At 45.5% G+C, this 27323-nt stretch overlaps 1 protein-coding gene across 1 annotated transcript in view; it reads left to right on the forward strand.

Moving 5' to 3' along the window:
• The window catches only part of TMEM132C (transmembrane protein 132C), a 289873-nt gene that overhangs the window by 99574 nt on the left and 162976 nt on the right, over positions 1 to 27323 (forward strand). Inside the window, exon 2 of the mRNA XM_011988885.1 lies at positions 26802 to 26948. Coding sequence (XP_011844275.1) covers positions 26802 to 26948 — 147 coding nt within the window. The remainder of the gene's footprint in view (positions 1 to 26801; positions 26949 to 27323) is intronic.

Consider the following 27323-nt stretch of genomic DNA (forward strand, 5'->3'; position numbering starts at 1 on the left):
TTTTAAAGATTGAACTTGCCGGGCATGGTGGCTCACGCCAGTAATACCAACACTTTTGGAGGCTGAGGCAGGCAGATCACTTGACATCAGGAATTTGAGACCAGCCTGGTCAACACAGTGACACCCGATCTCTACTAAAAATACAAAAAGAAAAAAAAAAAATAGCCAGGCATGGTGGTGTGTGCCTGTAATCCCAGCTATTCAGGAGTCTGAGGCAGGACAATTGCTTGAACCCAGGCACCAGAGGTTGCAGTGAGACGAGATCACACCACTGCATTCCGCCTGAGTGACAAAGCAAGACTCCATCTCAGTAAATAAATAAATAAATATACAAAAAATTAGCCGGGCAGGGTGACACGCCTATAATCCCAGCTACTCGGGAGGCTGAGGCAGGGGAATCACTTGAACCCAGGAGACGAAGGTTGCAGTGAGCCGAGATCATGCCACTGCACTTCAGCCTGGGTGACAGAGTGAGACACCATCTCAACAGCAGCAAAACAAAACAAAACAAACAACTCAAGTTAATAATTTGCATGTTAAAGTCTTTAGGGGTGATTTATACTTTAACACTTTGAAATACATCCAAAAATAAGATGGATCCATGGATGGACAGGTGGATGGAGAAGTGAATAGCTATATGATACAGCAAGTATAACAAAATGCTAATTATAGACTCTACGTGGAGGATCTATGGGTGTTCACTGTACAGTTTTAACTTCTCTGTGTATTGGAACTTTTCACAGTAAAATTTGGGGGTATCATTAATGTAAGCATTGCAGAAGTTGTTATTGGTAAAATTCTCCATGCTTTACCTAGCAGCCATGTCCTTTCTTTGGGGAAGGCAGTTTTGTGGAAAAGAGGTTTGGAAGTAGGAGCGTCGATGAGCCAGGGTGGAGTTGCACTTCATGGGATTAAGCTCTTTATGCAAATCTTCGTGTAATGCCAGGCAGGAAGGTCTCAGACAGATCCAAAAGGGGGCATGTCAGCTGCTAAATGAGCTTAGCCTCAAAGACCAGAGTAGACCTGTAAAGCCAGGAACCTCAGGATTATGTTGCATTGAAAGTTTCAGCAAAGAGCATTGAAATTCAGGTAGCAGAAGTCCTCACCCTTAGGGGAAAGCATGGTTAAGCTCCAGCCTTTTCTCTTTTATTAGAATCGACATCTTATGTAGCACAAACAAATGTACGCTGAAGGCTCTAGCGCTCGGCCCTGCGCTTTCTGGGCCCTGGTGGATAAAGCTTGCATTTTCTGGGCCACTGATTTATTTGCGCAGAAAATGAAATAATGTGCTGACAATTAATGAGATGGAAATAGAAAGCACCTGGATATATATTCTAGGAGTCTTTTATTTTTGTCTGGAGTTGTTTTGCAATTAACCCACGAGTTTTACCAACAACAGCTTCAGAAGAGAGGACAAGATGGAAAGTTCAGGCGGCGTCCTTGGAACGCAGGTGTCCGTGGCGGCATCACTTGCCCTGTGGCTTGCTGCTTTGGCATCCTTGTTCTTAGAGACCGAGGGATGTTGTAGTTCAGAAAGAAGAAGGTGCCTGGACAACAGAACGGGACCTGATGCCACACATAGGGTCCACGCTGAGACTTTTCCTTCTCTTTTCACTGGATCTAAAAAGTAACTACTGTATTTTAATTATGCAAAAATTTCATGAAGATACCTTTTGTGAATTTTTAAAAGCATTCCATATAAAAGTAATACTTCTTTTGATCTTCAGCTCCAATCTAAACTGCCTACCCTATCCCCTTGAATTATCCATTGGTGTGTGAATCTGTGTGTGTCTGTGTGTGTGTGTGTGTGTGCGCGTGCACATGCGTGCACAGGGCCACACCCTTATCATTTCAGAAGCAAAAGACAAAAGACTCCATGGTTTGAATTCCAGCTTAGACACTTACTAGCCATGCAGGAACCTGGGCAACTTACCTAACCCTTTGTGTCTATTTCTCTATCTGTCATATGGGAATAATGGTACCACTGCCCCCTCCCCCGCACCGGCTTTGAATGAGTATTAAATGTGTTAATATATTTACAGAACTTAGAAGGGTGTTTGGCATGGAGAGAGTGGACTCTTAAGGATATTTTATATTATTATGTGTCATTTACATATTACACATAAAATGATGAATGTTTAGTATTTGTGTGGGGGGTGTTAAACATAGAAGATACAGTATTTCACGTCACTTTGCAATACTTCATTTTCCCCTCATCAGTACATCCTGGAGAACTTTCCACATTAGTACAGATACCTCTTCTACCTCGTTCTCCTTTACGGCTGCAGAGAATTCCAGACTATGGACAAACTATGGCTTAGGTAACCATTGCCTGTTGGGAAGGTGACCACATTTTATTATTCAAAGTGGGAATTTTTCAGAGTGAAAGAATGTGTTAGTAATCATTATTCCAAGACAGCAGGTGTAAACTAGGACTGTCCTGAATGAACCATGATAAGTTGCAACAAGTTTTCATCCTTACAATGAAGGCTGCTGTGCTAGACATTGTCCCTATATTTGTCCCTTCAAAGTCTTACGGTGGCTTCTACAGCTGCATTCATCAAATCTTTATAAGGCACGTGTCCAGGATAAAGAAAAAAATGGCCCTTCCTTATGTCCTTTAAGGTCAAGGAAATTATTTCTAGAATCTTACAGCCCCACGGACTAAGCCTTCCTTATTATTGGGCAAAACTGAAATCCATGTTTATTTCTAAATCCATCACTGGTAGGGGAAATGGAATTACAAGTCTGTTGTATTCTCATTAATACTTTTTCCCCTAGGGCTGGGGAAAGAGGCCAACCTCACATGAATTACTTAGCCAGTCAAAATGTGAACAAAATCTGGGACTATTGACAAGGAAGAATGAGGGGTTGGCAGTTAGTGAGACCCCTCGAGAGTCTGCCCTGCCAAGCCTCGACTGTAATGTCCAGAAACCTCCTCCGACGTTGCCTGCGTGGCCCTGACTTCTGCTAGGTCTCTGCCCCTCTTTGTTTTCAATGTCTTGCCCCTGGTTACTTTCAGTAACCACATAAAACACGTGTTATTTCAAGCTCGTTGGTTTTCTTCCTGTTGGTCTCAGACTCTGTTTATGATTAAATCTCTAGGACTTAAGCCCCTCTCATATCATTTAATTCAATCATGATCCGTTTAAACTCTCAGAGGAATGACCGTCACCCCCTGCCGTCCCCAACTTTAAAGTCACTTGCAAAGGCACCTGCTTTGTTCCCCCAGACACCCTTTCCCCTCTTCAGTGCTCTGAAAAGCACAGATGTCATCTCAGAAACCACTTCCTGACCATCTCGGAGCCCTCGCTCAGCAGTCCACATATCACCCCCGCATGCTGTCAGTCAGTGTGTCAGAGACTGTAGATGTCTACCAACGTTTTCTTCTTTCTTTCTTTGACAATACAGAGCTTTTGGATTTTAGCTGGGCCCAGGACTACCCAGGATAAAGACTGTGTTTTCCTTTTAATGGATGTGAGCCAAAGAGATGTGTTTCTTTTATCAGGGTATGTCCTGAAAAGGTATAAATACGAACCCTTGGTTCACCCTTCCACTGTCTGGGAGACAGATGTAATGTCTGTCACTGCAGCAGCCACCTTAGACCCAGAGATGGAAGATATGTATACCACAGAATTTCTTAGCCTCAACACTACTGACATTTTAGAGCAAGATCATTCTTTGTTGGAGGAGACTGTCCTGTGCATCATAAGGTATCCAGCAGCATCTGTGGACTCTATCCACTAAATGCAAGTAGCATATTCCCCAGATGTGATTGTGAAAATTAAAGAAAGAGGAGAGAAACATGAAGGGTGGCTTGACAGTTTAACAGATTTATTTTAAACCTGAGAGGAACTTCTGACCTAGTTAGGTCAGAAGCTGCACTCTTTTACAGACTAAGAGTTTTTAAGGATTTAGGGTTGAAGAGTTTGTTAGAGGCTTGGACTGCTTCTGTGTCTTTTTGTTTTGCTTATCTGGGAGGCAGAGTTGTGTGTTTGTTCCCATGCATTTTTTTGTGGCTGCAGGAACATCCCCTGAGTCTGCCTTTAGCTTCCCTATCTTAGTGCACCTGAAAGGAATGTGCTTATTAAGGTGTACTCCCAGGTTTAAAATAAACCTGCTAACTGTCAAGCCACCCTTCGTGTTTCTCTCCTCTTTCTTTAATTCTTACATTGATCATCAAAAATATATCCAAACATTGCCAAATATTCACTGCAAGATAAAATTCCCCCCTGTTGAGAACCACTGGTATGAGAGTTGGAGAACATCTCTACCATCCTCAAAGTGATTATCTCTGTTCTAACAGACAGAAGGGAACACACATATTGTTATATATATATATACACACACACACATATATATACTTCAAGTTCTAGGGTACATGTGCACAACGTGCAAGTTTGTCACATAGGTATACATGTGCCATGTTGGTGTGCTGTACCCATCAACTCGTCATTTACATTAGGTGTATCTCCTAATGCTATCCCTCCCCCAGGCCCCCACCTTCCAACAGGCCCTGGTGGGAACACATATATTGTTAAAGCAAGTGTTTTTGAATTTCTTTGTTATAGTAGATTACTATACCCTAACTAATATATACATATATTCTTAATAATTTTAACAGATTATACAGGACTAACTAGATGCTCAGTGTTAGAGACAAATCCATCCTTGATTTGGTTAGAAAGCTAGCAACATCTACCCTACCAGATTACTGATGTGAACTTGGCTAGATTTCCCTTGTTCACGGAAGTTCGGTAGCCTGTCCTGAGAAGGCAGAAGTTACAAATGATAGCTCAAGAGTGGAATCTGGTGCTCAGATATATTTTGTTGTGTTTTTCCACAATTTTTTTTTTTTTTTTTTGAGACGGAGTCTGGCTCTGTCACCCAGGCTGGAGTGCAGTGGCCGGATCTCAGCTCACTGCAAGCTCCGCCTCCCGGGTTCACGCCATTCTCCGGCCTCAGCCTCCCGAGTAGCTGGCACTACAGGCGCCCGCCACCTCGCCCGGCTAGTTTTTTGTATTTCTTTAATAGAGACGGGGTTTCACCGTGTTAGCCAGGATGGTCTCGATCTCCTGACCTCGTGATCCGCCCGTCTCGGCCCACAATATTTTAAAAATACTTAAAGTCCTTACAAAAATTTTGAATAAGAATATTTTATGTAAAAATCCCTGTCAACAGCTTCTTGTCCAAAATTATGTGATTCACTCCTGTGTTGCATGGCCAGGGAGGTAAAGATGACTGTAGAAATAATTCACTTAGTCTCATCATTGTCCTCACATGCAGCTAAATACGTGAGGTCTTTGTTCAGTGATTCGCCGGTCGGAGCTGAGCTGTGCGTTGCTGCTTCTGTGAGGACTGTATTTTCCATGCCTAAACTTGGGACACCATGCCTTGACACATGGCCAGAAAACAGAGGAGAAATTCCGAACCCCATGCTATCTCAAGAACGCTGGGGTGTATGTTCCCTGTAGCTATTTTGGAGGTACCCTTGTAACATCTTGTCTTAACAATTAGCAGCGCACACATCAAGCTGCCACTGCACTCAGGTGCTACCCTCGGAGGCCTGTGGGTATTCAAGGAGCCACACAGTTCCATTTTCATACACACAGTTGGTGTCTAGAGCTACTCGTGGCAGAATCAGACTGGGGCACAGCCTCCTCTATCAAAGGCTTTTGAGATTGCTAGCCCTGCACTACCCCTTCTCTACAATTGTCCCTAGACTGTATATTTTCTATGAGTCTCTTCTTGGCATTGCTCGGTTGTGTTATTTTATTTTCATTTTCCATTGGAGCTCAAATTCAGAAGGTGGTTATGGTTATGTTCAATCCCTAGCCAACCTTCATCATTGGTTAGTGAATGCTTTGTTTCCCACATTTACATGGCGATAGCTTGTTTTTAATTAATTTGGCAGACAGAGCAATCAAAAGAGTTTCTGAAGTTTTAGAAGTGCCCCTCCATTTAAGAAATATTGAATGAGATTTGATTTGTTTCATGTCTATCCAAAATGATTACTGAGATGTGGCTAAAGCAAGCTGGGCCAAGTCTTTATTTGGGAATATTCTATTATTATTATTGGCATTGAAGCCGAAGGTGTCCTTGGTATTAAATAGCCTACTCTTGGTTGCAGGCAGCAGAACCCTAACCCAGACTGCTAAAGAAAAAAACAAAAGGAAATTGAATGATCCGTCAGTTTCACTTCTGGGTATATACACAAAAGAATTGAAAGCAGGAACTCAAAGAGATAGTTACACAACCATGTTTATAGCCACCGTGTTTACAATAGTCAGATGGGAAAAGCAACCCAAGTGCCTATAACAGATGAATGGATAAGCAGAATGGGGCATGGATCTACAACGGAGTATTATTCAGCCCTAAAAAGGAAGGAAATTCGGACTCACAGTACAACGTGGATGAACCCTGTGAACACTGTGATAAGTGAAATACGACAGTCAGTCACACAAGAACGAATACTGCAGGGTTCCACTTACATGAGATCTCTCCAGCAGTCAAATTCATAGAGACAGAAAGCAGAATGATGGTTGTCAAGGAATGGGAGGAGGGGAGAACGGACTGTTAGTGTTTAATGGGTGCAGAGTTTCATTTTGAGAAGAAGATTCTGGAGATGGATGGTGATGATGGTCATGCAACACTGTGCCTCTACTTAATGCCACTCAACTGTATGCTTAAAAATGCTGAAGATGCTAAATTTTATGTTTTGCGTATTTTACCACTTTGTTTTTTAAAAAGAAAACTAATTCTCTCTTTGAGCTGAAAAATCTGGAGACAGAACTAGATTCAAGCAGAGCCGGACCCAGGAGTTTGAATGGTGTTACCGAGGGTCTATCTTTCTCTCCATTTCCCAGGAATATTCCACAAGGTAGACCAGATGTCACCAGCAGCACAGACTCACAACCTCCTTGTTTAATGACCCTTGAAAAGGGAATTTCTTTCCCTATTACCGTATCAGAAAAATCTGTAAAAAAATAAACAAAATAAAACCTCTGATTCAGCCTGGCATGATGGCTCACATCTATAATCCCAGCACTTTGAGCGGCTGAGGCAGGAGGATTGCTTGAGCCCAGGAGTTACAGACAAGCCTAGGGAAAAAAGAAAAAAGAAAACACGAGACGCTGACTCTACAAATAATAAAAAAAATTAGCCAGGTGTGGTGGCGCACACCTGTAGTCCCAGCCACTCAGGAGACTGAGGTGGGAGGATTGCTTCAGCCCTGCAGGTCGAGGCTACAGTGAGCCAGGATTGTGCCACTGCACTCCAGCCTGGGCAACAGAGCAAGACCCCATCTCAAAAAAAAAAAAAAAAAAAAAGGCTTGAGTCATGGCGCATTTCTGAACCAATTGCCATGGCCAGGGTGATGTGATTCTTGTGAGTTATACCGGTTTCTCGGTACTACAACAACACAGAATGGGCTCCTTGGCTTAAGGTGGGATTCTGTTATTAGAAGGGAAGAGAGCTATTGTAGAGTCCAGAGCAACTGAATCCTTGATCTATGGGGTACCCTTTGGAAAAAATTGGGGAGTGTGTAGCATACAATCCTAGTCACCATGTAACAGGGGGGCATTGGGAGTGTGCATTCAAAACATTAACAGTGGCATAAACCATCTCACCAGGACCCAAACGCAGCCGTTTCGTGTGAATAAGCCCCAAGAGCTGTCGCTTGCCATCACGTGGCTTTTCTGCAGAGAGCCCTTCTCCTGCTGGCTTTAGCCCTACATAGCTCGTGGATAGGCTGTCATTTATGGCCCTGGGTATTACTTCTTTCTCTTGTTGTTCACCTTTTTTTCCAACTAAGAATATACTTCTAACCCTGGAAGGCAGACTCCAGTGAAGAGTTCATCAAACAGGAAGCTACAAACAGTAATTTGTGAATTGGGAGAAAACGAGCCTACTCATTAAAATTCCACCGTGAGAAGCTTGCGGTGGGATTCCGGGTTGAACTGTGCTTCTGAAGCAGGCTTTGGGGTCGGTGGGTTTCTCTGCTCTCATTTCCTTTCTTACTTACAGAAAGGGCACAGGTGGAAATGCCATGTCTCCCTGTAGGTAACCTGTCAGTTCTCTGTAAAGATGTGGACGGACTTAGGGTGTCAATGCCAGCTGTCCACTCGCCCAGCCGAGAACTATGATTTTCCACAATGCCTGCCTGATGCTTTCTTATCCCTGCTTTGCCCAGGGTGCTCTGTGAGTACGGAAATGCCCTTGTCTGAGGAGTGGGATAGGAGACTGTCCTTCCCTAGTCACTGCCCACTGTAGCAGTTGTTGATGCTTGATCTGGAAAGATCCCGCCGGGATAACTGATGAGGCAGACCCTTGAGAGGACTGGCTCGATGCCCAGTAGCCTGCCACCTTCTGTACCTCTAAGAGGAGCCCGATGCTGTTAGATTGCAGGTGGAGGTGCCCTGGTCTCAGGAAGGTGAGCTTTCCTGGAGTCTCGGAGGATGAATCATGATTGGTCTAATTCCAATCGGTTGTGATAGGCAGTGCCTTTCCAAGCACTCCATTCTAGCTTGGGTGGTCATCTGGCCCATGAGACATAAAGGGAAGTTTTCTGATGTGTTTCAGGAACAAAGCCCTTTGAAGAGAAATCCTTTGCACCTCTCTGTCTCTCTCTCTCTCTCTCCTTTGAATAGTGGTAAAAGAATATAATGTTAACAGCTATGGCAACTCCCTTGACACAATGAGAGATCAACCCCACACCTGCCAACCTCCATACATCTTGTTCTTTGGAATAATTAAATGTCTTGCTTTTTAAAGCATCTCTTGAGCTGACTTTTGAAGCCCAAAGTGTTAATAGTAACACCAAGTGCTTACATGTGCTCCGTGTCAGTGGCATACAGGGCTGATCTGAGTCTCACACATGCCCTTCTGAGAGGTATATGATCTATTGCAATGCAAGAATTAAGAATGCAGCTTCTAGAGCCCATCAGCCTTACCCCTGTCAAGCTGTAAGTGACTCAGCCTCTCTGTGCCCCAGGTTCCTGAGAAGGCGCTCACATATGATGAGCTGAGCTGTGAGCCCTGGGGATCTGTGTTAGCCTTCTGGAGAAATACCTGGGACTCCTGGCCTGCCTTCGGTGCAGCAGTGCCATTGGCTGCTGATGTCACATAAAGTGCCCCTGGCATCAAAGAGGCCTGAAATTTGTCTTCATACCTGGAGAACCACATACATATGACCCCTGCCTTATAAAAATGACAATCCCAGATGGCAGACAATGGCACGACCTCCACGGACTACCACATTGGGAGCAGAAAAGAGACATAAATGCCACAGAATATGCTTGCTGCAGGAATGACTCTGGGCCTTATTTCTATATTTCAGAAACCAAGTTCAGGGTCAGTCACAAGGCAGTTGCCTGGTAAGTAAGGAGTTACTGAAATTGACCAACAAATATTTTGAGTGTGTGTCATGTGCCCAGAGCTGTTCTAGATGCCAGAAGTATTGCAATGGACAAAGAAGGCAAAGTCCTTTGTCTTAGTCCCTTAGGGCTGCTGTAAGAAAACACCATAGGCTAGGTGGCTTGTAAGCAACATAGTTTAATTTCTCAGAGTTCTGGAGACTGGAAAGTTCAAGATCAAGCCACCTGCAGCTTCAGTGTCCGGTGAAGGTGCCTTCCTGGTTTGTAGGTGCTGCCTTCTCTGTATCTTCACAAGGTGGAGTGGATGAGCCTCTTTCAGCCTCTATTATAAGGGCACACATCCCATTCATGAAGGTTCCACCCTGAGAATCTAATCGCCTCCCAAAAGGCCCCACCTACTAAAGCCAACACCTTGGGAGTTAGGATTTCAACACATGAGTTGGGGATGATACAAACATTCAGACCATAGCATCCTTGCTCTGATGAAGTTTAGATTTTAGTTGGGGAGGCACATCTACAAAAAGTATTAACTATATGTGTCAGAGGGTGATAAAGGCTGTGGAGAAAAATAAAGTCAAATAAAGGATAGAGAAGATAAGGCAGATCCCACTTTAGATGAATCTGTCTAAGGTGGGATTTGGGTGGAGAAGGAGGGGAGTGAAGACACCAGCCGTGCAGATACCTGGGGGAAAGGCATTCCGGAGGAGGGAACAGTGAGAACAAGGCTCAGAGGTGGGAGCAGCAGGACAGAGCCTGGACTGGATTACTGTGAATGAGGGCTGCAAAGTGAGGCCAGAGAGGCAGGTGGGAGCAACAGCATGGGGAACAGATCATGCAGGGCCTTAAGGAATAAACAAGAATAGAAAACACCTAGATAGTGGCAGAGACGAGTTGGGAGCCCAGGCAGGTGGGCCTCAAAGCACACACTTGTAATGCCCGCACCTCACTGCCTGACTCCCTGGTAAGCCAGGAAGGTCCGCTTCGGCCCATGCACCCTCGTGAAGTCCCTCTTGGTTACCTTCCAGAGGACATTCTGCTGCAGTTAGGAAAGAAATTCAGGGAACTTTGTGCGAGAATTGGAAAGCAACCAGGGTGGTTGCTGTGTCCAGAATTGTACCCCCACATGATAAGAACAAAAGAAAGATGAATTCCTGGGGCACTGGGAGTGGGGTCAAGAAAGTGGCCGGGATGTGATGCCACCTCCAGCCAGGAGCCCGGTGCTATCATCTCATGCTTAGCTGATTTTTACGAAGGAGTTTTTACTAACTTGCTGGGGAAAGCAGCGCTGGGGAGAGACCAGGGCTCCTTCGGGGCTGAGTCAGTAGGTCAGCCTCATCCAATATTGATAGGGCGGCTGTGCTGAAGTCATCTTCCCTGCCAAAGCTCCTCAGTGCCTGGCCGCTGAGTCTTTCAAGGAAGCCGCACTTACCTGTAAGAAGTTACTTAAGGAGCCATTAAGGATTTAATGGATGGGCTCTTTTGCCCGTTTGGGGTTTTATTATTAATACATTCTGTTGCAGCAGTGACTCTTGACCAAAGAGAAGTCTGGTTCCTATCAAGTTAGCAGTGGGGTGTTGGTGTATGTGAACGTACATGTATGTGAATGTGCATGTATGGGCGTGTGTGTTACATCCATACCATTTCCCCTACCATAGTGGAAAAAAGCATGGCGTCAGGGGCAATATTTTCAAGCCAACACTTTTCTAGGATTGTTCTAACTCTGTAGTCAGAGTGCATGGGTCAACCCCTCACTCTTTCCTGTTTACTCCCTATGTGATCTTGAGCACATTTCTTAGCCATTCTGTGTGTGTGGTTTCTTTTTTTCTCATCTGTTTAAAAAAGAAGCATAGCAAAAGAATCTACTGAATGAAGCTGCTAGGACATTTTAAAAAAATAATTCAAGGAAAACACTCAGAAGACAGCCTGGCTGATACTAGCAATATTAATAAGACATGTCAGCTGTTGCTGTCGTTGTTATGATTGGACATTCTCACACAAACATAGCAGGGCAGTGACTTCAGGGCTACGTCCCCACTTCCACAAGAACCTGGTAAGTCAGGGCAGCAAAAAAAGACTGTTTTTGTCTTCCGTTGGCCAGCCTCCAGACTCAAATCACTGGGGGAGTCTCATCTGTGGAATTTTGTGCCCTCACGCATTGTGGGCTCTGCTTTGAAACTCTCCTGGACCACAGCACGATCTCTCCTCCTGATAGTTTATTCTCCCGTAATTCAATTAGCATCATGCCAGTATACATTCTGAAATGGGTAAGGCAAGCTCATAAAAATTCTTCACCGCGTGTTCATGTAGGCTCACAGCATCATAACCTCAGAGCAGCCGATGCGTGGACAGTGTTTTTGGGGAGCGTGGCTGGGCTATTCTGGTGATCACACAGCAGTGTCTCCTGCTTGCCACACTCACTCTTCCGAGCTCTGCTTACCCTGCCTTGGAACAGAATTTCTCAGCCTCGGTACTGTTGGTATTTGGGGCCAGATAATTCTTGGTTGGTGTGGTGGTGAGGGGAGCTGTCCTGTGTATTGTAGGTTGTTCAGCAACATCCCCTGCCAGCCTCCACCCACTAAATGCCAGTATCACCCCCACTCCTGCTCACGATAACCAAAAATGCCTCCAGACACTGCTCAGTGTCTCCTGGAGCACAGACCACCCCTGAGAACACTGCTTTAGACCATGGCTCACCATGGTGCTTTGGGTGGATAATTCATAGTAGGATGGGATTGGGACCTCTCCGTGAACATACCCCCAAAGAGCTGTGTATTCAGGGCTGGACAGACAGATTTCCCAGCTCAGGAAAAGTTACTGTCAACTGCTGGGACTCGGCAGGGATTTTAGTTCCAAGGCTAAAAATTCACTTTGCCTTTTGACCCTTTCCAGAATGGTACACCTCACAGTCATTCCAAATTGGTGCCCAACCAGTATTCCTAACAGGCAGATATCATCTCACCTTGCCCTGTATAACACTCACTTATAACACTGTTCATCTCAGAAATGTTTTAATATAAAAATATTTTATATGAAACGTTGTGGTATGGGTGCACTTCATCAGGACTCAGTGTATGATGCAGTAACAAACACAGAGCACCCCATCAGCGTTCTTGCCTAGACATTAAATCTGGATCTTCTCATGTGCCTGGATCTAACAACCAGTTTAAAGGAAATGCAAAGGATACAAGAAAAAATTAAATGACAATTCAAGGACACAAATCCAGAATATAGGTATTCTATAAGACAAGTGACTTAGTATTTCAAAAACTGTCAATTTCATGAAAACGTGGGAGACACTTCTTTTTCTAGTAATAGAATAAAAGAGATATAAGGGGCAGGCATAATAACGATAACATGTCTGTAATCCCGGCACTTTGGGAGGCCAAGGTGGGTGGATCACCTGAGGTCAGGAGTTTGGGACCAGCCTGACCAAAATGGTAAAACCCCGTCTCTACTAAAAACACACAAGAATTTGCCGGGCGTGGTGGTGTACACCTGTAATCCAGCTTCTCAGGAGGCTGAGGCAGGAGAATTGCTTGAACCTGGGAGGTGGAGGGTGCCGTGAGCTGAGATCATGCCACTGCACTCCAGCCTGGGTGATGGAGCAAGACAACAAAAAAAAGTAAAAATAAAGGAGATATGAGAACATAACCAAATGTTATATGTGTACCCTGTGGATTCTGATGGGTTCAAAGCAGTTACAGAAAAACATCTTTGAGATGATTAGGGAAATGTTTATATTAGAAAATTATAAATTTTGTTAGGCATGATAATGGCAAAATGATGACATTTTAAAAATTCTCCCCTCCTACTCTTCAATCTGGTATTTGGCCAAACCTCCTGGGAGCCAGAAGGGAAGGGATCCCTGAGTGGTTCTATTTTTAGAGGTCAGCCTCCTAGGACATGGAGTAGGACTAAAAAAGGCTGAAAGTGGGCGGGAGCGGGATGAGCGGTGAGATGTGCAGATGGAATCTCCGCAGGCATAGACGATGCACCAGGGCTAACGATGATTTGATAGGAATGAAGCAGTCATTGCCATGCAAGATGCTGGGGACATTTTTCTATGTAGATCACCCCTTACAGCACAGCAGCCAGCCCTTCACCAGGCTGTGCTGGTCAATGTTTAACATCTTGCTTCCCAGAGGAAAAAGACCATGATTGATACGGGTTGCCAAATTCTGTGGTATGCAATACTGTCACCATAGCCAATTTCAGGCTACCTGACATCACTGAATATGGAGTTGACAGCACACATCCAGTAGCACTTCCTTTTTTCTTTTTTCTTTTGAGACAGAGTCTTGCTCAGTTGCCCAGGCTGGAATGCAGTGGCACAGTCTCGGCTCACTGCAACCTTTGCTTCCCTTGTTCAAGCGCTTCTCCTGCCTCAGCCTCGCGAGTAGCTGGGATTACGGGCATGCGCTACCACGCCCATCTAATTTTTGTATTTTTAGAAGACACGAGGTTTCACCATGCTGGTCAGGCCGGTCTCAAACTCCTGACTTTGTGATCCACCCGCCTCAGCCTCCCAAAGTGCTGGAATTACAGGCATAAGCCCCCGTGCCCGGCCTTCAATAGCACTTCTTTAGATATTATTTTCCTCATTCCATACAGATATATATGCATAAACTCAAGAGCACAGATAATATCAAATTGTCATGAAATAATTAGGCAGTGATGAGTTTTGAGCATTTTTTACCTTTGTTTCTAACATAGATTAATGGGTACAATTATGATTTATATTTGAATAATTGCTGTGTTTGACAGCTAGCTTACCAAATTCCTGAAAATGTAACAGCCAGAGCACCACTGTTTGCTTCATACTGATCAGCCTGAAGTTTCAATGAAAGAAGAGAAGGAGAAGCGTGGGAAGGTGGAATTGGGAGTTCTTGGGAGCAAACTTTCAGAAGCAAAACATTGGTAATTGTTTTACGAACAAACATTCCTTTTGCTAAAGTTTTGCTATAGGAGTAGCCCCTTGTTGGGGACCAGAACAGGGGAAAAAGAAATAATAGAGTTAGAAGTAGCAACAATGCTTAGGAAATCCTGCTGCTCTCTGAGCTCTGGCATTTGATGAGTCACTGATATGGAAGTTTTCATTAGCACCCAAGATCAAAGTAAATGGTAAAAGGCAGCAAAAGGTAATGGCCAAAAGGGGTCAGTGTTTGATAAGCGAAACAGAAGATGAAAAAGCACGCTCAATTGGAAACATGTTTGACTGCAACTGTTGTCACAGCCGACCTGAAAGAGGTGAGGAGAATCTGTTCCAGATGGACTGGCAGTGGCTGTCCATCTTGGTCAATGAGAGAGCAGGGAGTTCTACAGGCAGGGAAGAGAGCTGGGTTTCTGTGGCTTCACACATACACACATGCATGCACACACATAACCGCACAGGTGCAAGCACATGTGTGTGCACACACACAGGCACGTATGTGCGCACATGCATGCACATACACATGACTTCTCAGGAACTTGCAGTAGTGACCACTGGAGTCTTTTTTATGGCCTTGGAACCAGCCTGTGCTTCCTCATTTCCTAGGGCCTCCACTCCCTTTGACAGGGGCAGAAAGTCTGCCCTGACAGGTAGTTTAGGAAAAATCAAAGGGGGATGGCACACGGGGGCAGGAGTCTGGGTCTTAGTCTGGAAAAGGACACTGCTCCCCTCACCCCACTGGCAGCTCACCTGTACCCAGGCCACAAAGCTGCTGCTGGAATAAGATGGCCCTGTTCATAAGCCTCCTGGTGGCAGGTGGGGCGATGGAAACCGGCTCGCATTATTAAAAACAAAACACAAGAACAATAATTTTCAATGTTTTTCAGTAGTTTCTATGCAGAGCCCTGCTAACTACTCTTCCCTCCTGTGTGTTGAAAGATTTCAGATACAAAGCCGCATTTATGAAAGGAAACGTGTATTTTAAATTGTGCATTTTCAGTGCTTGCCAGACTGTTGTACACATGCTAGCAGCAAGAGATGTTCTTTTATGAGATTCATGAACACACAGGTTTTATTTGTATTTTGATATGCTTATTTCAATGTATATTTAGGGGAAAAAGTTAAAAAAAAATTTTTTTCCTATAGCTCCTTTTTGAAGAGCTATGTATGACTATGTATGCGATAATAAAATGATTATATATGCAATAATAAAAACAACTTTAGAAAAAGAGAACTTTTCTAAAGTTAAAAAAAAAAAAAGAGGCCAGGCGCGGTGGCTCTTGCCCGTAATCCCAGCATTTTGGAAGGCCAAGACAGGTAGATCACCTGAGGTCAGGAGTTCAAGACCAGCCTGGCCAACATTGTGAAACCCCATCTCCACTAAAAACACACAAAATAGCCGGGTGTGGTGGCGGGCGCCTGTAATCCCAGCTGCTTGGGAGGCTGAGGCAGGAGAATGGCTTGAACCCTGGAGGCAGAGGTTGCAGTGAGCTGAGACCGCACCACTGCACTCCAGCCTGGGTGACAGAGTGAGACTCCATCGCAAAAAAAAGAGAAGCGGTAGCCAAATTAAAGAAACTTGTTAAAGAAATGGTACTGTAGAGAGCGTATGGATGTGCCAACAATGTGGGGGTGGAGCTCGAGTGTCTAAACCCAGGGAAATCCATAGGGATGATGTAGACCTGTCTACCCTCCGGTGAGCATGTCATCAGCCCATGAGGCCTGGGGGGCCATGCTCGCTGGGTGACACGATGACAGCAGCAGCAATACCAATGCCACGTTTGTTGATATACACACCCTGATCCTAAGCCATTGTTAGTTTCCTCTGAAGGGCTTTGGAATACTGAACACCCACAGCCCCCAGCCTTTAGAGGAAGCAGCTTTGTAGGGCTGCTGTCAGGTCAGTAGGTGGGTTTGGGTATAAGTGTGTGAGTCTTATTCTAGCGGAAGAGCAGGCAGGCAGGTGTGCCATGCCTTTGTAGGCAGTAGGCACCACTTGCAAAGGGCGAGCCCTCCTCTTCTCAGTGCAGAAGCTGTTACATGCACATGACCAGAGGCTTTCCTGCACAATGCCCAGAGTCGAGAGCACTGGGCTAACAGGCTCAGTGCAGTGGGACCGCAGAGCTTCTGGTTCGTTAGCTCAGCGCAGTGGGAACTTACATCGGCTGCTTCCCTCAGGGTTGCAATGACAGCTTCACGGCAGCTCGTCCTCCTAAGGGCCAGGCCAGCGGTGGGCTGCTTTCTTATTGCTTGCTTCTTTATTTTCGTGTTAGCAACTGTGTCCGTTTTCTAGGGCTGCTGTAACGCAGTACCGCAGACTGAGGGATTTGAAGGATACAGATCTACTCTCCCACAGTGCTGGAAGCTGGACGTTAAAGATCAGGGTGTTGGCAGGGTTGATTCCTTCTGAGGTCTGAGGGACCGCCTTTCCCTGGCCTCTCTCTGTGGCTTGGAGATGCCCATCTTCGTGTTCCCATAGACTTCCCTTCTCGGGTCCGTCTCCGAATTTCCCCTTTTCATAAGAACACCAGTCCCTGAACTGGGGCCCAGCCTAATGAGCCCCATTTTAATGTGATTACCTCTGTAAAGATCTATCTCCGTATAGCTCACATTCTAAAATGCTGGGAGTTAGGACTTCAACATATGGATTGGAAAGGTGCAGAGTTCAACCCGTAACAACAATAATTACCATTGTAGGTTCAAACCTACTCTGAAGATCAGATTCAGCTCCTGAACAGCCTCACAGGGTCCAGAGGCCAAGTGGTACTTACCCGCCCTCCCATGCATGCACACCCACGCATACACACACACACACACGCTTCTCACACATGCATACACACACACACACACACACACACGCTCCTCATCATACCCAGGCCCTCATACACCCCAGCAGGCCTGAGAAACCTCTAGGGAGGGCATTTCCTAAGGAGATTATAGCACACCGTGAGATAGATGGCTTGCAGAGTGGAAATTAGGCTTCCTGTGTTCAAAATTTGTACTGAACATTGATTTTCCTTAAGGAACACTTAATCATCCCTGTGTTATACCCAAGCCAAGCACATTTTAAAAAGAGGGAAAATATTTTTTGTTTTGTTTTGGTTTTGACCACTAAAAACCTGAGTAGGAGCGTCAACGATCAATGTGCCTTGTAGATGGCCTGAGCCCCATTCAGGTAACCCAGATGGGACCGGAGGTGCCACCAAGTCCAGCCCTTGCCTGAGTGCCGTGTGGATGCGTTGCAACATCTAGCACAGCGCTGGGAACAGTCGGTGCTCCTTGCTGCATGGGAAATCGTCTCCCAAGCTACCAGCAGTAGCAGACCCACAGACTGGAAACCACTGAACTAGGGCCATCCTGGATGCAGCAGATGAAGAGAGAGAAGCATACCTGCCTGACCCTCCAGAAGCAGGACTGGAAGCTCCTCCCCTCCATGCAGCCTGGCTGAGCAGGGGTGGCCTCATACCGCCACTGGCCAGCTTCCCTGGACTTGCCTCTGGAAGCCAGACATCCTCAGGGTTTACCAACCACTTCCACTGGTTTTTAAAATGCTGACTCTGGTTGCAAAACTTCTGGTCCTGGACACAAACCCTGCAACAACTAGTTCCTTGATTTAGACAGAAAACATCCACTGCTCTCATCGAAGAAAATGCCCGATTAACATAATCAGCCTTTTAAACCTATGCCTTTCTCCCATTTCTGTGGTTCCTTCTCCCGCCCCATCCAGAGGTGACACCAGCCGCTGCACCAGTTGGTGAGAATCCTCCTATGAGCATGCACTATTAAGCGGAAAGAACAATTTGTAGCTTCAGTGAAATCTGAAATATTGAAAAAAATCCAAATGCGGCAAAATCCAATTTCAAGCCAAGTCACATTGCAAGAGGCATTTATTTCCAGCAGTAGAAGTAGAAGGTGTCCATGCTATGAACATAACGGGAACATTCATTTCCTGCTAGGGGCAATGGGGACTTGCCCATGCTAATGTGTCTTTGATCTTTGTCCCTCAAGCATGTCCTGGTCTCCTGGTGTTCAGAGTAGCACGTGTATTTAGTGAATCATTTAATGTAAGACTCAGAAGAAGTTTCTTAAGAGAAGGTGGCTGTGCAAAATAGACAAATGAAATCTAATTAAACTAAAGAGCTTCTGCATGGCAAAAGAAACTACCATCAGAGTGAACAGGCAACCTGCATGATGGGAGAACATTTTTGCAATCTACTCATCTGACAAAGGGCTAATATCCAGAACCTACAAAGAACTCAAACGAATTTACAAGAAAAAAACAACCCCATCAAAAAGTGGGCAAAGAATATGAACAGACAGTTCTCAAAAGAAGACATTTATGCAGCCAACAGACACATGAAAAAATGCTCATCATCACTGGTCATCAGAGAAATGCAAATCAAAACCACAATGAGATACCATCTCTTGCCAGTTAGAATGGCGATCATTAAAAAGTCAGGAAACAGGTGCTGGAGAGGATGTGGAGAAATAGGAATACCTTTACACTGTTGGTGGGAGTGTAAATTAGTTCAACCATTGGGAAGACTGTGGCGATTCCTCAAGGATCTAGAACTAGTATTACCATTTGACCCAGCAATCCTATTACTGGGTATATGCCCAAAGGATTATAAATCATGCTACTATAAAGACGTGCACACATATGTTTATTGCAGCACTATTCACAATAACAAAAACTTGGAACCAATCCAAATGTCCACCATGATAGGCTGGATTAAGAAAATGTGGCACATATACACCATGGAATACTATGCAGCCATAATAAAGGATAAGTTCATGTCCTTTGTAGGAACATGGATGCAGCTGGAAACCATCATTCTCAGCAAACTATCACAAGGACAGAAAACCACCACAGCTTCTCACTCATGGGTGGGAATTGAACAATGAGAACACATGGACACAGGGAAGGGAATATTAGACACTGGGGCCTGTCAGGAGGTAGGGGGCTGGGGGAGGGATAGCATTAGGAGAAATACCTAATGTAAATGAGTTGATGGGTGCAGCAAACCAACATGGCACATGTGTACCTATGAATCAAACCTGTACGTTGTGCACATGTACCCTAGAACTTAAAGTATAATTTTTAAAAAAAGAGAGAGAGAGAAGGTGGTTGTCTGGCCAGCATGCTATTGCTGCAATGAGGGTTGGACACCCTAAGTTTGGCAGGTGAAGATGTGTTTTATCACCACCTTCCACCCACAGTGTTCCCTCATGGCGCCCCCCTGGTAATCACATTCATCAGCTATGTCTAGCCTTTTAACTATTCACAAGAATGTATCTCTTTCAGTCTTGGAAGTTAATAGGATGTGTGTGTGTGTGTGTGCGCGCACATGCGTGTGTGTGTGTGTGTAACTGTGTAATTCCCTTTCATAAGACATGACCTTGCATATGTCAGCTGAAGAATGATGAGGTTCATACATTTGGAAAGAAGAGCTTTATCTCTCATAAAGGCTTGCAGCCTGCTGGATGGCCATTCTGACAGGCTGGGAAGTGTAGCCTCCAGCCAGAAGCCAGAAACAAGACATTCAGAGATGGGAAGAACAAGACAGGGATTTATACTGAGTAAGAAGGATAAATATGCATATTCAATAAGCCATAGGAGGAGTCATGAATATTTATGGGAGGAGAAGCATGTGCATGCACAGCTGAGTTTCATGCCCTCCCTTTCATGGGTCCCATGTACAAGAGATGACAGGGATAGTGTGATCCCAAGGTAGGGTTTTCAGCCCTCTGACATCAAAAGATGAAGCAGAGGACATGAAACCCCTCACTGTGCATCCTCAGTAGATGGCCAGAACCACTGCAAGATCAGTGGTCTCTTATCAGGAAGGAACCCGTGGGTCAGTTATTTTATCAAAACTATGAAAGGGCAAGGCAGTGTCAGGCAGTCATCGGTATCTGGGGTGGAGCAAGTCTTTCCAAATGGCTGTTTTCCGTTTAGCCCTCAGGAAGAAAGCCCAGTGGTGCTTAGGGAAGGAAGGGGGATGGAGGTGCATCTAGCCTTCCATCCCATCATGCCCAGGAACTCAGTTTTCAAAGTTTCACTGGCATCTCCTTGGCCAAGAGGGAGTCCGTTCCATCTGTTGGGTAGCTTAGAATTGTATTTTTATTTCTTGCCTGTAATTTAGAAGGTCAAATAGTTCTGCAGAGTTTATTGACAAAAACCTGTATACAACATTCTCAAAGTGTGAGGACTGCAGTGCTAGAGAACAGATCAGTGGCAGGATTTGAAGAGCGTGTGACTATGAAGGGAGCACATGAAGGAGCTCCTCTGTGTTGAAGGAACGATGCCACATCTTTGTTATTGTGATGGTTACTCAAATCTCCACATAGGATATAATTTCATAGAACTATACGCCAAAGAAGTTCGTGTGAAAACATGTAAAATCTAAGGTATGTACCTGAGTTAATAGTATTATACCTATATCAATATCCTGGCTTTGACAATGAACCACGCTTATGTACAATATTATCATTGGAGGAAGCTGGATGATGTGTACTGGGAACTCAGTATTTTGTTCTTTTGCAACTTTTTAAAATTTATTTTTTAAGACAGGGTCTCACTCTGTTGCCCAGGCTGGAGTGTAGTGGTGCTATCATAGCTCCTCTGGGCCTCAAGTGATCCTGCTGCCTCAGCTTCCCCAATAGCTGGGACTACAGGCACACTCTGTCATATGGGGCTTAGTAGTAGTTGTTGTTGTTGTTGTAGTAGTAGTAGTAGTATTTTGAGATGGAGTCTCGCTCTTGTTGCCCAGGCTGGAGTGCAGTGGCACAGTCTCAGCTCACTGCAACCTCTGCCTCCTGGGTTCAAGTGATTCCCCTGCCTCAGTCTCCCAAGTAGCTGGGATTACAGGTCCTTCCCACCATGCCTAGTTAATTTTTTTTTTTTTTTTTTTTTTTGTATTTTTAGTAGAGATGGGGTTTCACCATGTTGGCCAAGCTGGTCTCAAACTCCTGACCTCAGGTGATCTGCCCGCCTCAGTCTCCCAAAGTGGTGGAATTACAAGCATGGGCCACCGTGTGGGGCTAATTATTTTATCTTTTTGTAGAGACAGCATCTTATTTTGTTGTCCAGGTTGCTCTCAAACTCTTGGCCTCAAGGGATCGTCCCACCTCAGCCTCCCAAAGTTCCGGGATTACAAGTGTGAGCCACTAAACCCAGACACAACTTCCTCTTAATCTCAAACTATTGAACTATTTAAAAATATAAAGTTATTTTAAAATAATACTGCAGTACCCTGCTCCCTTCTACTGCTTTTCTCCATGCACAGAGGCAAAATTCTTTCCTCATCTGGTATTTATAGGCATATCACCAAGTAATGCACTGATGTTGACACTTTTTTTTAAGGCAATATCTATAAATTTCTCACTATGGAGAATTAGGATATATCTCTTTTCTCCATCACATAAGTGCCTCCCATTTTATCTCTCCATCCCTCAAGTATAATAATCATATTTTGTCTAGATTAATATTCAGTGTTTAAAATATAAGTACATGTGCTAATCATAGTAAAATCAAGTATTAAATTATGATTACTTTTCCTTCTCTGCATAATGAGTTCTTCAGGATTAAAAACTGATTGAGTTTTATTCTTTTTCCTAATTTTCTGTATATTTAGCTCATATTTATCCTGAAACTCTCCTCTAGTTGTCTAAATGTCCTCAGGAAACACTTATTCAGCATCATATTTATTAAGAAAATTTTCGTTTCCTGGGGAAGTGTTTGCCAGAATCTTCTCTATGCCTTATGCTCTGCTGTTATTCAAGGACCTCTCTTCACCATCGACTTGGGATTCCTTCCACGTCACTTGTATTTGGGATCTGTTTCCCTTACTTCACATCTTCCTTCCAGCTTCACTTCATGGTTTGATGGAACACATGCTCAAGTAGGTTACCAAGCATGAGTGTAAGGAGTAAATGTCCTTAGCACACACATGTGTGGGCTGGGTGCGGTGGCTCACACCTGTAATCCTGGCACTTTGGGAGGCCGAGGAAGGTGGATCACAAGGTTAGGAGATCGAGACCATCCTGGCTAACACAGTGAAACCCTGTCTCTACTAAAAATACAAAAAATTAGCCAGGCATGGTGGTGGGTACCTGTAGTCCCAGCTACTCGGGAGGCTGAGGCAGGAGAATGGCATGAACCCGGGAGGTGGAGCTCTCAGTGAGCCGAGATCGCGCCACTGCACTCCAGCCTGGGTGACAGAGTGAGACTCCGTCTCAAAAAAAAAAAAAAAAAAGAACACACATGTTTGGAAACACTGAGCTCATAGGGTGCATACAGAATTCTAGGTTGGAAATCATCTCCCCTTACAATATTCAAGACATTTTTCATTGTCTTCTAGTTTACGAAGAGGCTGTTATGAATTCCAAATTTTTTCTGATGGTTTCTTCTCTCTGGAGGACGGTAGAATTCACTTCTACATACCCTGTCTTCCAAAATGTATTGATCACGTGGCCTGGTCTGGGTCTATTCTCATTCATTGTGCTGATCATACAGTGGGTTCTTCCGAGCTGAAAACACATCCTTTCATTTGGAGACATTTTCTTGACTGACTTCATTAATGATTCATCCTCTTTCTTTTCTCTGTTTTTTCTATCATTCACATATTGAACCTCAAAGTCATCCTCTTAACTTTTTTTCTCCTTTGTCTTTTCTGTGCTTCTTAGGAAATTTCTTCAACTTTTTCCATCAACCATTCCACCGACTTTACATTTTTGCTATATTTTTAATTTTCAAGGGCTTATTTTGTCCGTTCTTTTTTTAAGATATAGCAGTCATTTTGGCTTCATTGCAATATCTTCTCTTATCTCTTTGTGAATGTGACTGATTCTCTGTTTTTTGTTTTGTTTTGTTTTGAGACAGAGTCTCACTCTGTCACCAGGCTGGACTGCAGTGGTGCAATCTTGGCTCACTGCAACCTCCGAGTCCCGGGTTCGAGTGCTTCTCCTGCCTCAGCCTCCCGAGTAGCTGGGACTACAGGCATGCACCACCACACCCAGCAAATTTTTGTACTTTTAGTAGAGACAGGTTTTCGCCATGTTGGATAGGATGGTCTCGATCTGCTGACCTCATGATCCACCCACCTCGGCCTCCCAAAGTGCTGGGATTACAGGCGCGAGCCACCACGCCCGACGGATTCTCTGTTTTTTTAAATATATGTATCCTTTACTGCATAGGTTCTATTTCCTGAAGATTGCCGCTCTCCCCTCCCCGCACTTGCCTGTTTCAGTCTTTCTGCATGGACAAACGCAAACTGCTTCCTCTGCTCTCACCCCACAACGACCAACACAGAAGACTCCTGTGGACAAGCATGGGGCAGGTGGGCGGTGGGGGGTTCTCCCACCAACAAGCGAGTGAGCAATTCTGCAGATGTCAGCTGGGTGTGCTCTAGTTCAGTTCACACCATCTCTACCTGGAGAAACTGTCAGGCCCCACGGGTCGAGGGCTCAGTCCCCAGGACTGCTCCCTGCTTCTGATATCAACTGCAAACCCTGGCTGACTCTGTTTCTCTCTGTCTCTCTGTCTCTGTCTGCCTGTTTCTCTGTCTTTCTGTCTGTCTCTCCGTCTCCATCTGTCTGTCTCTCTCTCTGTGTGTCTTACTGACTGACTGTAAAGTGGGGTGCCCATGACCTCATCCTCAGGTTTGATTAATTTCCTAGAGCGGCTCACAGAGTTCAGGGAAACATTTGCTGATGTTGACTGGTTTATTCTAAAGGATGTTATGAAGGATACAGATGAGGAAACATGTAGGACAGGGTATAGGGGAAGGAGTGTGAATCTTCCTTGCCTTCCCGGGACACCACCTTCCAGGAACCTCCGTGGGTTCAACTATCTGGACGCTCCCCAAATCCTGTCCTCTGGGGCTTTTAGGAGGCTTTGTAACTAGGTATGATTGATTGGATATTTAGTCATTGGTGACCAGCCCCTCTGTTCTCACTGGTGATTAAGGGGATGGGCTGAAAGGCCAAACTCTCTATTCTTGCCTTGGTCTTTCTGGTGACCAACACTATCCTGAAGCTACCTGTAATCCCAGCCACCAGTCACCTCCTTAGCACACAAGAAGACATCACTGTTCTCAGGATGTTAGGAGCTGGATGCCAGGAAACAGGGATGAGTACCAAATCTTTATTTCAGCATATCACAGTCTTTATGTCACATAGAGACTTTTCTTAGTGTCTAACAATTCCTGTTTGCCGGTTCATATAAAGGAGGGGGGACTAAAAGGCTATGAGAGGCTCAGAGCCCCTCAACAGCACTTGCTGACTTCAGGCTTCACTGCAGGGCGTCTGGTTGGCTGTTTGGAGAGGCTACAGTGTCAATGCGTATTGCATTTTGGTTTTAGGATGGTAGCACCCTCTGGAATCCTGTGTTTCTCCTGGAGGGTAAAGATCCAGTCTAGGGGGACCCGCCTGGGAATCTCAGCGTTCAGCACATATGGGGTTGTGGGGTCCCTCTATATTCGGTGTGGCACCCCCAGCACCCCCAGTTCCCCACTCGCCCTGATAGTCATACCTGGTGTAAAGTCCTGGCATCACAAACAGGGAAGTTGACTTGCTTCTGGCTGCTTCCTAAACAGACTTGTAGCCAACCCTCTGTATTTCAGTCCTCATTCGCTCTGATTCTGTGACTGATATCACAGCTCCCGAGTCTGGGGGATTCTTTGGTAGAAACTGTGTTGGCTGTTGGCTCTGCTCACTGACAGCTTAAAGCTCCATTTTAAAGTTCTGCTGACTCGTTTGATCCACTGAACTCCCAGTTTCCAGTTTCCCAAATCTGTTGCTGTGGCTGCATTTCCTCTTCTGGTCATGAGATTATGCCTTTTATTTTATTATTATTATTATAACTTTGAGATGGAGCCTTGCTCTGTTGCCCAGGCTGGAGTGCAGTGGCACAATCTCAGCTCGCTGCAACCTCCACCTCCCAGGTTCAAGTGATCCTCCTGCCTCAGCCTCCCAAGTAGTTGGGATTAAAGGCATGCACCACCATGCCCACTTAAGTTTTGTATTTTTTGTGGAGATGAGGTTTCACTATGTTGGCCAAGCTAATCTCGAACTCCCGAGCTCAAGTAATCCATCCACCTCAACCTCCCAAAGTGCTGGGATTGGCCAGGCACAGTGACTGACACTTGTAATCCCAGCACTTTGGGAGGCTGAGATGGGCAGATCATGAGGTCAGGATATTGAGACCATCCTGGCCAACATGGTAAAACCCAATCTCTACTAAAATACAAAAAAAGTAGCCAGGCGTGGTGGCAGGTGCCTGTAGTTCCAGCTACTCGGTAGGCTGAGGCAGGGGAATTGCTTGAACCCAGGAGGCGGAGGTTGCAATGAGCCAAGATTACACCACTGTACTCCAGCCTAGCGACAGAGCAAGACTTCATTTCAAAAAAAGAAAAGTGCTGGCATTACAGGCATGAGCCACTGTGCCATGAGCCACTGTGCCCAGCTGTCTTATGCCTTTTAAAACAGTCCTTTTGCTCTCCTGTGAGTGGGATTGAGGAAGACGGTGTAAGTAGATGTGTGTGCTCAAGCTGCCACTTGTCTCATCCGTTTATTGATAAGGAAACTGAAATTGAGGCTGGCTAAGTGGGGTGATCAAAACAACAGCGGCTTTGGGAGGAGCTCTTTGCCTTTTTGTTTCTTTGTTTCTCGGTCCCTGACTTAATGTATCTTTGTTAAGTGTGTGCCAGGCAAGTTCCATTAAGCAGGCTGGGGACTTCCCTGGAGTGATGTAACAATCGCTAACATTTATTGAGTGTGTGTTGTATGCCGGGCACTGTTCTTGTTCTAAACTCTTTAGATCTGTTTAATCATTACAACAGCTTTATTTATAATGGGAGCTGTTATGATCGTTCTCTTTCTTACAGAGGAAGGAGGTGAGGCATGGAGAAGTTATGCCTTGTCCAAATTTGCACAGCTAGAAAGTGGTGAAACTGGGGTGTGAACCCAGGCCCGGCTTTCCTGGTAGTAGTGACACTGTAGGCCCAGTGACTCTGTGTGGTGGGCTTTCAAGTGGGTTGTAGGCTGTTTAGCTGCATTCCTCCTTTCTCCCCACTTCCCTGCTGGATAACAATGCCTCCCACACAAAACCATGACAATCACAAGTGTCTCCAGACATTGCCAAATGTCCCCGGCAGGGCACAGAGCCCCCTGAGTGAGGAGACTGACCCAGGCAGGCTGAGTGCATGCCTTGACAGCTCTGCCCTGCAACCTCCTGGTCTGGTGAGTTACGGGGTCCTTTTTCCTCCCCCTCAGAACCAGACAGCAAGGTCTGTGACTGCCTTATCCACAGGCAGATCCCGCTCGCCCTGCCCTGGCATCACCACCACCGGGTGACTTTGTCTGCCTCTCAGTAGATATGAAAAAAGTGGAAAAGCAAAACAGAAACTAACGGTGGCAACTCTGCAGAGCTGGGTATGTTGGAAAGGCCAAGCCTTAACCCTGTGGCTCTCTCTCTCCCACCTTCATCCCCACAGAGCCAAGGTGAAGAAGGGAGTGAACATCCTGAGTGCTCAGACCCGCGAGCCCCGGCAGTGGGGCGTCAAGCAGGAGGTGGGCAGCGGCGGAAAGCACGTGACGGCCACCGTGGCCTGCCAGCGCCTGGGGCCCGGCCTGCGCAACAGGTAAGCAGTGCGCTCCCTGCAAGCGTGTGTGGTTCCTGGTCCCGGGCCCAAGCTGGCTGCTGCCTAAGAGCCTTGACTTGGACTCGCGTGAGCTGCTGCTCAGAGGAGCTGTTGAACCCACCGCCTGGAAATCTGGAGGCACTGACATCCACTGCAGGACCCTCTGCCGCTGCAGCAGGGCGGGGTGGGGCGCTCGCTGTGCAGTGCCGCAGGGTGGGCTTTGGAGGAGGGTGAGGTCATCTCTGCTCCGACAGGGCGTATGCATTCTCTGCAGCTGAACTGACTTTCTGGGGGCCTTGCCCTGCCCACATTATCAGAAGGTGCTTAGTTACAAAGTACTCATTTTTCATGAAGGGTAAGATTGAGTCTTCGCGG

The sequence above is a fragment of the Mandrillus leucophaeus genome, unplaced genomic scaffold (genome assembly GCF_000951045.1).
Source record: "Mandrillus leucophaeus isolate KB7577 unplaced genomic scaffold, Mleu.le_1.0 Scaffold34, whole genome shotgun sequence".
Classification (NCBI taxonomy): Eukaryota; Metazoa; Chordata; class Mammalia; order Primates; family Cercopithecidae; genus Mandrillus; species Mandrillus leucophaeus.